We start from the raw sequence: 11,945 nt of genomic DNA, 5'->3' as shown, positions 1-11,945 counted from the left end.
CTTCAGGGCCAGGGAATTCTAAACACCAACACACCTCCAGAAGCTAGCTGGCTCCATAAATATACGGTGATGAAAAATTCAAACATGTAAATTGGTTGCCTAGTAGCAGAAGCTAACGCAAACGGTAGCCAGACTAACCCTAACACGCACACAGCCAATTGTCTGTAATTGCTTGCTTTCCGATACACTCACTTATTCTTCGCCTGTAATATTGCAACATAGTGTGTATGACTGGCAGTATAGCCATTGCTGTATGCAGAGAGGCACAGCGGCTGTGATGTCAAGTTGTTGTCCATAGTACCATCTCCTTATTCGTAAAGAAAAAAAAAACAATGAACACGAACATAAAGTCAAACAAAAAGAGTCGTTTTAATATATGTAAGTCATTTAATATACACATCAGAAACTTGAGTTTGAAACTTTGATCCACTTTCGTGTACTACACAATATGAATGCTGATTTGCAGCGGCAAGATAAACAGTAGAACCTTCTCTATACTCCTAAAAAGAAATCCTGCACGAGCACGTAGAACGAAGCATTAATTGCTGGAGAAACATTCTGAAAGACAACCACGAAAATATTTCTTAATATGGAGGCCAGCGAAATTGTACCAACATCAGCAGGTATAGGACGTTAACAAAATTGCTGAAATCAGTTTCCCAGCGAAAGCGAAACGTTTACTTCATGGCGGTACGAGTGGCTTTGGAGGTAAGAATCGGTGCTTTGCTGGAGAAATGAATAATAAAGATAATATCGTGCGTCTTGCCTTCCCGCTTGTTCAGGGAGTTGCTATTCGCATTAAAGGTGTTGAGCGCATATCTGCTATGCCTCTGCTTTTCTCTTTGCTAGGTATTTACATGAGATTAGCCGGAACATCCAAGCGCAACAGAAGACATTTCAATCTTTGTAGCCCGAATTACCATGTTTTCACTAAACGTTCGAAAATAATCGGCTGCACACATGCCCGGATCGTGAGAAATATATTCGAAGGTATAGGCTTTCCAGTCAGGTCTGCAAAGATGTCAAAACCCATTTCCTACGCTGTTGCGCTTCAGTGCAGAAAGATGGCACCACACTCTCCCATATTCGCGCCAAGTGCGTAGAGCCCCGTTTCGAGCAATATGGCAGCGCCAAAAAAAGCGTAGATAAAAAGCTTTGCGTTATGCAAAGCTACGAAACCCTCAAAACATTCACGAACACTTTTGCAGCTGTAGGCACCAGGGTGAGAAGCATCGGAATTTGTGTGTATTCTCAATACGAATAACAATGCCGAAGAGGTCGTCACTTCTGGTTGTCTCTTTATGATGCGGTTACGGTAGCGTTCCCTCGAGCATTGAGCACAGCCTGCAACTTTTCCGCAGCCTCTTCTCCTCCAAACTTCAGCAGCACGGTCAGCGCTGTTTCCAAGGCGCCCATCGTGCCGATGGTGATGCCCAAGTCTCCAAGAATCTGAAAGAGTACAGATTGCGCAGGAAATCACTAAATTATTCCTTCAGGAGAAAATAGGGATGTGAAGGATGCGAAACAAAATGAATTAACTCCTTAGTCATTAAAACAGACGCTACGCTGTAGGCGGTGAAATAGAAGGGCAGAAAGACTATCTGAAAAAAACTAAAATATCGAAATCAAGGCGAGTGGTGGAGCAACCCATTTGGTAGGTTTCGTGGTGTCGCAGCTTAGTATGCATAGTTCGTTATGGTCTTCAGGAGGAACGATGTTTGCAGCACATTATTGGTGCCTTTTAGCATCGCGGGATCCGTGAGCTGATACCGCAAGGAGCAAGCTGCACATGCGTGTTTTTTACAGACAAGGGTGCCTGTCTCGAGGAGTGAAGTGAAGAAAAAAACCAGACCACTGTAGAGGCGCATCTGGCGCTTCGTGCGTGCAGAGCAATTTAGCGAAGCGCGGAAGGCTACCTTTCTACAGCTATCTTTGGTTTTCGCATGACGCGATTAGTGAACCCCTAACGGCGACACCTACCGTATCCAACCAAATATCGGTAAATTATGCATAGGTCACCTTTTGCCACCCCCTGCTACGTCTACCAGCATTTGGAATCAACACTGCTAAGGCAACCGACCATCTGTTATCATTAGAAAATGCTACGCCAGAGTTCATAAATTTTTTGTTCTTCATTCTTTGTGTAGATAATTAACCCAGATAATTAATTCATGTACACATGTGTTCTCACACAGTAGTGCATGTGAAGCAGCAAAGAGAAGAGAGTCTTTCAAGAGGTTCTATTGTAAAGGCGAACAATACTGCACTTTTTACTTTTAGCAGTGTGGTAGATAACAAACCTTCTTGGCCGTGGTCTGGCAGCTTGCCGCCAACTCGTTGTAGTCGGGAGGGCTGGCGCCTTCCTTGGCCGCCACTGCTTTAACTTGCTCAATGGTCAACTGGTAGGTGCCACACTCCACCTGTTAGAAGTGGGGAAAACAATTAGCAGTGTGTTGTAGAAAGGAATGGACGAATGAATGCTTCTGCAAATGTGATCAGTTGCTTCAGAATGATGAAAAGAAACACTAATTGAACTGTAGAGGTTCCTGTTTCGGCGGTACTTCGTTCTCCAAGCTGTAAATTCAGACAGTTAATTTTTCTGCAGACCTCATTTTTTTGAATGGCTGACACATGTTCACTCTGCCCTGTCTGTTTGCAAAGTATGCGATACTCACCGTTTTTGCTTTCTGTAGAGAACACATCGAAGGTTTATTGTCAGCTACAGCGTTTAAGTATCTTCCACCGCCCTTTGAGATCCATGCGTGTACTGACGCAGGCGTAGATCGCAGACTTCTTGCTATACGCTTACACCGAAAAGCAGCCACCGCGGCCCGGATTCGACCCCTTGTCCTTGGACTAGTAGTCGAGCACAGTCAGTTATATTAAGCATTTAGTAAATTAATGTAACTGCTACTCGCCACAGTGGGCAGGCGGCAAAATGGAGAGAGAGAAAACCTTTTGTCAGCTTTACGAGAACAAAAAGAGCGTAAGTGCGAGCGAGCGGACAGAGAGGTAGTCAACGGCTGACATTGGCTTCGTAGGTTAGGGCGAGAGACAATGCTCAACTGAATTTGGTGCGGCGGGAAGACCCTGAGCACCATGGTAGGAATTAGGGCTGGATGAATGCGGAACGAGACGGCGATTCCACTCTGAGGGCAGCGCAAACCCAAAGCTATAACAGCTTTCGTTAATTGACGCTCTAAGCCGATCAGCCTAGCTGTATGAATTTTATTTATCTCTTCTCGCTTGCTTGCTGACAGACGACCACATAGAGGTTTGCTTGACTAAGCGGTCCAACGCTATTTTATAACAATAACGTGGTCTGTCGAGAAAGAAAAAGAGTGCTTTTGCATTCAGTCTTTCTTTCTTAAACGTTTCACCCTTGTACAGAAAGGAGAATTATCTGTTGTTCTGTAAATGCAATTGATTGGTTTGGTTTGGTTTGTGGGGTTTAACGTCCCAAAGCAACTCAGGCTATGAGAGACGCCGTAGTGGAGGACTCCGGAAATTTCGACCATCTAGGATTCTTCAACGTGCACTGACATCGCACATCACACGGACGCCTAGTTTTTCGCCTCCATCGAAAAGCGGCCGCCGAGACTGGGATTCGATCCCGTATCCTTGGGAACAGTAGTCGTGCGCCGTAATCACTGCGGCACCCGAAGTTTCAACAGCAGTGACGCGAGTACCTTCTCTGCATAGTTGCTGCCGCGTCAAGGGCGTATGCATTTCATATACTGCGACTCCAGTTCAAAGCGTTAGCAAGTCACTGGAATGCAGGCGATAAACGGAGATCCCCGTCCCAGACTAGAGGTCTTGGGCCAATTTTTTTCTTTAAACGATGTGCATCTAGCTACCCCAGACGTATATATATCACTCCGCCCATAACTAGATAAGAAAACCTCGTGTTCAATCAGGCCCCCAGGAAAGATCTAATCAGTGGCCAGGAAAGGTGCTGGAGCAAAACGCGGCTGCAGAGTAACAATGAGGATAAGCGCAACGATAAGAACAATAAAGAATTGACACCAAGAACAGTACTAGACCAACTATACGACACGACCGTCTCTTCATTTCCCCCTTCTGCTCCTCTCCCACATTGTTCCACGATTCTTTCAGTTCAAGGCCTTCTCAAATCGAAAGAGCACAGATGGCCCGTTGTCCAAAGCGCTCACTTGCTACTGTCGACGAAATTTATCGATATTGGGTAGGCGGCCTTTTGAATTACCTTCGGCTCACACTGCTCTTATAGATCGGGTACAGGTGGTCGACAATCTCTGGGCAGACGAAGATCGCAATATGTTTTTGTTACGCCTTATTAAAACACCGACGGTAATATTGTTCAGTCAAGATGAAGCCTATTTAAAGTACACACGATGAGGAACGACAGGTCAGCCCTCACCTTGGTGCCAGGTTGCTGAAGGCCCTCTTCATAGGTCATATCTCGCACCTTGACTTCGCACTTGCCCTCCTCCTCGATGCCTTCGACCCGCAGGGCACAGTCGCTCTGTTTCCACAGGAATATGATGGCCCAGTGTTCGATCCAGCTAGGCAGCTTCACGCCTGCCTCCGCTAGCTTTTGGGCTCCGCGGCTCGCTTGGAGCGGCGTCATGTGCAGGTTCACCTGGCAGTTGTTGTCGGCCTCGGATGCCATGATTTTTTTTTTTTGATTTCCGGTATTTTAACTGGGCTCCTCCGCTGATCAGTGCACCTTCGACCTGCAGTACATAACATTACCAGTGCAAACGTTGAGGCAGAAATTTCTACTTTTGAACGTAAACACCTAGGAATCGAGTCATTTCAGCGTCTATTCAAGGCTTCGGTGATTCTATTCTCGGTCCCATGCAAAAAGAAAAATGTCTGCCATGAGGTGCACTATTTCATTGGTCCACGGAAAGTACCGGACATGCGATTATGAGTCTATGGTAAAAATTAATTGATGCCAAACGGTAGTGTTGTGGAGCAAAGTGTCCCAAAGATATAATTAGAGTGCTCTGCTCTAGACATGCCGGAGGAACAAAAATTGGGGTTATGCGAAGCTGGGCCGTCAAGTCTACATATAAGACTCCTGATATGAACCGATGTTGGGAGGAACTGCCAACTCTGCTTACTCATTTTTGAAGTGGAAGGTGGAACAACAATCAACACACCAGTGCTCTTGGATGCCAAGTCAGCCACGTTACTCCTAGGCCATGCGGGCATTGTCATATATTGGTATACTGGGCACTTTATATGTCGGCGTAGTAGCCTACACTACCGCGCCATACCCTTAAGACAAAGTGTAAGTGCTCTCTATTAGTGTTTTACTACTTTTCGCTATGACAGTGTCTAAGTAGGAGTCTTCTTAAATTGGGTACGTTAATACAGATTCTGTGGTTGTGTTCGCGGCGACTGCAGATCATATTTTTTAACTATTTACACTATTTACGGATCGTTTTTTTTAAGACCCTGCGAGAAATGCATCGATGTAGTCTGTGCTGATGAACTGTACAGCAAGGCGGATATACATGAGTGATAGAATTAATCAACTTTATTTCTTGTTTTAGGAGCAAATATTTCAGCAAGGAAACGAAGGCCAGGAAGACAGAAGCAGAGTCCAGTTTTTAAATATTTCGTTATCGCCAATGCAGTTCCAAATATTTACCTTCAAAAATGAGCCTGTTTTATAGCTCGTAAAGCAGTGTTACCGTAATGTCCATTTTAAGAACGACGTCGCTTTGTCTTGTTTATGCCGCAGATGCAGCGAGCGCTATTTCTGAGACTATACAGCGTCCAGCGACGCAGTTAAATAAAATAAGTTTAATGCGGGAAGCGAAGGTTAAAAACCAAAAATGCTTCTTTCTGGCATTAAATATTTTGAATTGCCCTGCCGATAACGAAAATTTAGAAACTGGACCTAGCTTTTTTGTTGACGGCTTTATTTTCGCAATATAATTTTAGACCCTAAAATCAAGAATAAAAAGATTACTTATAAATTTTTTTATTTGATTAATTACTGAGCTCTATTACGTCCATAATGTCCACCTTTCTGTATAATCTAAATGCGCAGACCGCACTTTGACGTAATTTTGACAGGGCTTAAAATAACCTGTAAACACCTAAAAAAAAAAGCACACTGTATAACATTGCATTGACGGCGTTTTACTTCAGCTTGCCTTTGTATAACAAAACTCAGAGTCCTATACTTGAATGCGATCTTGAAATACAGCGCGGTTAATCGCACCCCTCATGGAAGGGCTGTATGTCGTCACGTAAAGCCTGTAGCTGTGCTTTCGTCGTCACTACCTTGACACAGATCCAAAACAGTGTACCTTTATGTCTTCCTTGCTGTGATCTGGATCGGTTAGGCTTGAAACCCCGCCATACCTAGCCTATTGAATTGTTTGCAAGTAGCGATGCAGACATACCTAGTTCATTAAAGTAAGTGATGTATAACTGGGGCACTAATTACGAAAGCAGCTATCAACTTAGAACGTTCTCAACTCTGACATTCTGACATTCCCCTGCCTTCGCCATTGCGCTTGGACGAGGTGGGCGTGACAGTTTGGTTTATGGAGTTTAACGTTCCAAGGCGAAACAGGCTATGAGAGACGCAAGGCGGGCGTGACGTCGAAATACCAGCAAGCATTGTGAAGCCCTAGTGAGGAATCTTAATAAATAAGGACTTTTTTTATTGTTGGATGAAGTTGTCTCAGTGACCTTTATAGGCAGCTACCACTGGGCGTCACCTTAGGCAATAGTCATCGCTCCAAGGCGTCAGCTGTGGCTGAATTCCCTAATCAGTAATAACGCGTGCAACAATAGCGGGAGAAACTTCGATAAGCTGAATGCATGGCTGTTGAACAACCACCACAGGTAGAGTAAAATTTGTACACCATAAATGAAACACTTACTGAAGTTTCCGGAGGGCTGTCTTGGTGCCGTAAAGCTTGTGGTATGCCTTCGAAAGGAATGCAGGGTGGTGAAGATGCGGCTTCTATTTATAGTGTTATCCACGCAGCCTCGGCACGTGGATTTGGGCACTGGCCTCCGATCGTCTAAGTGAGGTATTAGATAAAGTGCGACCACTAAGTAGATAAGACACTCGTATCGATACGCATTCCTCGCGTTGGCAGTATATACACTAACAAAGCATCCTCTGCTGAACAAGCCGTACGTTATCGCACGGTGACCGGAAGCTTATTCCTCGAATCAAAGTGTTCTTGTCCTGTACGTACACTGTTCATCTCTAAATAACGCCTTGTTTGGGAGACCCACTCGATCCGCTTATCTAGACGTGGTTGGCAATCCGATGTAATCGTGAGAGCAGTCCAAGGTAGCCACATAAGTCTGCGATTTCGGTTTTTGTGGCTTGCAGGTGCTATAGTTTTGTCACGGAAGGTGGGAGTACAGCTACTGAATAGGACAAAATTTCATTCTTTTGTGAGTGTACAGCTGGCATTTCTCAAAAGGTGGCTGCGAACAAGGCTCATTCTAGGATCTCGTATTAGGGAAACTATAGCATTCAAGTAAGAAAGATGGTAGATAAAATAACAAACAGCTACACTGCAGTGATAGCCGATGTGTCAGAGTGTTCACGTGTCACATGAATAAAGCAGCGCGAACGAAGTTGCGTGAATTCGAAACGAGGAAGTGACAGGAAAGAACGCTGATTGACAACTAATCTTTGTTGAGCAAAACGTGCTCAATACATACGAAAGCAATGGCAGGAATATTCAAACGCAGAGAACGTAACATGGTGTAAATGGGCATAAGAGAAATGATAACCAAAACATGGTGATCAGGCTAAAAAATGATGGTACCACAAAAGAGTGGTAAAAATTACGTTGGTCTGTCGAAGTATACAACAGATAGGACCATGAACGATGATTGAACCATGTGTGGGCTGTCAAAAACTAAAATTTAACAATGCGCTTCTACGAAGCCAAGCTCATTCTCACACGATTCCGACGCGTAATTCACACACTCTGAGCCTTTTTTTTATAGAAAAGGCGTCCCTCAAATTACTGGCTACGCTGTCTTGACTTTTATCCAGAATCACGGTTTCAAGTAAGCAAGGCATGTATTTACATTTGTTGCAATGAACCGCTGGAATGAACCCAGTGCCTTTTCTGAGTAGGCGCTTGTGTTCGCTTAAATGTTCATTTAAGTGTCCCCATTTGTCCGATGTTAACTTTGCTACACGTTAACGGAATGTTGTAGATCACCCCTTTTCTACAACTTGCAAACATATGGAAATGCCTTATGCCCCATGTTAGCTATTTAGGATCTTCCTTGTTGATACTGGGACCCAATGCAGCCAGCTTACAAGAAGCGGAAAACACTACAGTGTCCTTGTATGTATTGGCCACCTTCGTCAAATTAGGTGGTAAATGGTGAGAGCACGATAGGACAATTGTCCTCGCCCACCTGTTTTCTCCCTGTTATAATCTTATTTTTGCCGTTGACCTTCTCAAGCAAGGAGTCTGCCACTGCGAAAATAACTGTCTGCGGAAAAGCTGTTTTTTGCAACCGTGCAGTAACTGAAAACACTTCTGCACGAAGTGCTCAAAGGATTGATTTAATGCCGGTTCTTATCCCGATGTTGCTACAGCCCGTTTAACGGTATCGTAGTAGGACCATTCGTACGAAAAAACTTATTTTGGGATTCGATGTTTGTAGATTCAATAGAATGTACTTTGTTCCAGTTTGCCTTACAGAAGGCATATTGTCTTGGGTAATATTGTCATGCTGCCTGTAAATGTCAAGTATGGTGCTAGTACTTTGACATTTAGCATGCAGCTGACGTAATCTATCTAAAAGAAAGTAAATAGATACAAGATCTATCCTCATGTTTTACGCTAAGTGGATACAGCCTGCTCGGTGTCGCCGTCCCCGTTGGCTTAACTCAGAATGGAGAAAAACGTGACGGAAAAAAAATATGCACGTGATTTCGGCTGATGTCATACCGTTTTGTCTCCCACTTAGCATTTATCTGCTTATGAAGTTGGACGTCTCACCAGAAATTTGATTACTGCGACCCCTGAAGAGTCGTATATAGTAGTGCTAAGTAGGATACATATGAAAAAAAAAAGCAATTGGCAACTATGGGCAGCGGCACGTGGCGTGTGTATCACTTCGCTGAACAGTAAACGATATCTGGTTTTGTTGCTGGACTACACCTAACAAGCCAGATGCATAAAACGTCTTCCGCGAATAATTTAATGGATTGCTAGCTTTTTACTTAGACCAGCGGAATAGCAGAAATTGCGCACTTTATTTTCTATCATGGAGAAATCGTGTTTGGTGGTTGTTTCAGACTTAAGTTATGTTCGACTATAGAAGGCACCAAAAAATGAACAGAGCTGTAGTTAAAAAAGCCCGAAAAGGGAGAGGGTTCATGACGACCAGAAACATTTCAGGGGGTGCCCTGACACCGAAACACCCCCACGGGCTATGCCTCTGATAAATAATACTTGACGTGCTTCCGTGTGCGTCAAAACTTAAAAGCCTCCTGGAAAGAGAACCACAACTTTCTGAACACAAGTCGAGATAATGGTTCATTAACAAGCCACCCTGATATCGTTTTATGTCTTACTGTTGTAACTAAGCTTCAGTATTGCTAGATAGCGTATATTGCTCTTCCGCCCCGCCGGGGTGGCGCAGTGGTTAGGGTGCTCGATTATTGTGCCCAAGGTAGCGGTATCGAATCCTGGCCTCGTCGGCCAGGCGAAAAGCAAGGCGCACGTGTGCTGTGCGATGTCAGTGCACGTTAAAATAACGCAGCTGGTCGACAATCCCGGAGTCCTCCACTACGGCGTCTTTCATAGCCTGAGTCGCTTTGGGACGTTAAACCACACAAACAAAACCAAACCCCCCATACAAGTCTTTCGCTCGAAAATTTCTTAGCACGCTTAGGCTTCGCGTAGACGTAGAATGGAACAGCACCTTTAAAACCGGATTTTTATTCCGCGAATTTGTGACATTGAGAATGTGGCGCATAGTTTGGCAATGCGTTATAGAGATGTAATCAGTTTGGTTTGTAAGGAACCGAAGATGCAGTATCAACCTGACTTCCCGATGATTACCTGCGCTAGCAATGAAGATCATAAAATTAGACAAATTTGTCATTGGGTCGAATTACTATCTCCAATTATCCGCTAGCTTCACAATGAAACAGACGTTAAATGAAAAGGAATATGATGTAACACAGCCTCGAACGCTGCACAAATATCTTCTTCGTCGTAATTTTGATAGGAACTCGTGAACCTCTTTTTTCAGACACGTATTTCTCACTTCTGGGATAAGGCAACGGCAACGTCTTTTCGACCGAAGGGGCTGCATCAACACCACCTTGACTAAGAGAAGGCCAGCGCAAGTCCCCCTTTCCACTAGTCTTACGTCACGACAGTGAGACCTGTGTATATATTGTCGGCGCCGAGCGCAAGCGTGCGCAAACTCTGGAACGACTCGGCCTGAGTGTGCGTGTTTTCAGCCCGTGTTTGCTGTGTTCCTAATCCGTGCTTCATAGGCGCTTGCGAGCAAGGTATCTACAGGGTCTTGAATATTTGGGGGCTGGGATTTAAAAAATTCCTATGCAAAATCTACTACCCCATTCGAGCTGAAGTAAGGTTCACAAAGTAGCAAAATATAGTCTACATTATCTGATAAGTGATTCAACATCGGCACTCGCCTAGATTTCCCGAAATCGAGAAAAAACTGCTCTCGGTGGCGTGCACAATTTTCGCAGAAGAGAGTCGAAAAAATATTCTGACATGGTGCGTCATCTGTCGGGCAGCGAGGCAAGCGCGCCAACGGCCGGAATGGCGCTTGTTTTACGGAAGATAGGACGCAAGGGCTCCTAGCTGTGCTGCAATTTTTGTCCTGTCGTCGTCAAGTGAGCGAACGCCTGTTACTCTGTCACAAACAAGGTGTCCCACTGAAAATTAGTAAAATCGCCATGGGATACACAACGGTGTTGCTATGGGTACACGTTTTATAAAGAGAAAGACGAGCGCAGATGATGCATGCGCACGCATGCACTGAAAGAGCAGTAAATACAGAACATCTTGCTGCTGCGTGAGATGCAGATGTTGCTTGCACGTCTTTCTAGGGCACAGCAACAAGCTCCTACTTGCCTCACGACTGACTCTGCTGGAGCAGAATGGTTTGAAATCGAGACCTCTACCTTGCCTTTAGTGGGAGAAAGATGGCACTACTCACCCAGAATTGCCTTTGAAGCAATAAAACCCAACTCGTTATCATCATCATTCCCTTTCTCGATGACGCCCACGTGATATGCTTTATAAGCGATTAGCGCTGCTCTGCTGTCTCCGACTGCTCTAGAATGCACTCGACGAACGCAAATAACTACTTCGTAGAGTTATAAGAACAGCGAGGAAAATAGCGACGGAGAGAGCGCGCGCTCTCCTCTTGAACCTTTTCGTTCGGCCATTTTTCTTTTGTGCAGTTTCTGCACAGCGAACGCGTTCCCCCAACTAGCCGAAAACAAAAGTATCATTCTCCCTAGAAATTTGTTCTAGTGACTATATATGGATCTGAGTGCGTAATGAACAGAAAGAAAAAGTCTAGAAAAAAGTCTTCGCCGAAATAATTATATGCTACATTTCAAGTTGTGAGAGCAAAAGATACCGGATTCTGCATTTAGAAGGAAAAGAATTCTTTTGTTACTTTTTTCTAGTGCTTAAAATCAGAAGGCTATGGGCGTGCTCTTTTCACTTCACATTATTACTATGAATATATAGGAACCATGAAAACTAATGAGCGCATAACTGAAAAAAAAAAAATTGCTTCTTTCCTGCCTGACTGAGACTTTGCGGTGGCCTGTGGAGTTTCAGAAGCTTACATCATTATACTCTGCCTCCTCTTTTTTCAGACAGCCACACGCCTCCCTCGAGGACTCAAAAAAAGATGCTCACCGAAAAGTCTGCGCGCGCCTCTTTCTCAGA

At 44.5% G+C, this 11,945-nt stretch overlaps 1 protein-coding gene across 1 annotated transcript; it reads right to left on the bottom strand.

Moving 5' to 3' along the window:
* Positions 1 to 350: 350 nt before the first annotated feature.
* Positions 351 to 7,028, bottom strand: LOC146189553 (uncharacterized). Its single transcript, XM_084604327.1, has 4 exons — positions 6,891 to 7,028; positions 4,400 to 4,715; positions 2,301 to 2,420; positions 351 to 1,449 (listed from the first exon to the last, which is right to left on the bottom strand). Exons 2-4 carry the CDS (start codon positions 4,649 to 4,651, stop codon positions 1,300 to 1,302), a joined length of 522 nt encoding a protein of 173 aa, XP_084460453.1. The 5' UTR covers positions 4,652 to 4,715; positions 6,891 to 7,028; the 3' UTR covers positions 351 to 1,299.
* Between the last annotated feature and the right edge of the window lie 4,917 nt (positions 7,029 to 11,945).

Source organism: Amblyomma maculatum, chromosome 5 (assembly GCF_055883805.1).
Source record: "Amblyomma maculatum isolate TAMU_Amacu chromosome 5, ASM5588380v1, whole genome shotgun sequence".
NCBI lineage: Eukaryota > Metazoa > Arthropoda > Arachnida > Ixodida > Ixodidae > Amblyomma > Amblyomma maculatum.
Note: the sequence above shows the minus strand (reverse complement) of the source record. Positions and strands in the feature narration are given on the sequence as shown.

Excerpts from the sequence above, each read along its gene's own strand:
- LOC146189553 (XM_084604327.1), bottom strand. The coding sequence starts at position 4,651 with ATGGCATCCGAGGCCGACAACAACTGCCAGGTGAACCTGCACATGACG. Across the intron at positions 2,421-4,399 it reads TTCAGCAACCTGGCACCAAG|GTGGAGTGTGGCACCTACCA; the intron begins GTGAGGGCTGAC and ends CACTTCTAACAG. Across the intron at positions 1,450-2,300 it reads GCCAGACCACGGCCAAGAAG|ATTCTTGGAGACTTGGGCAT; the intron begins GTTTGTTATCTA and ends GTACTCTTTCAG.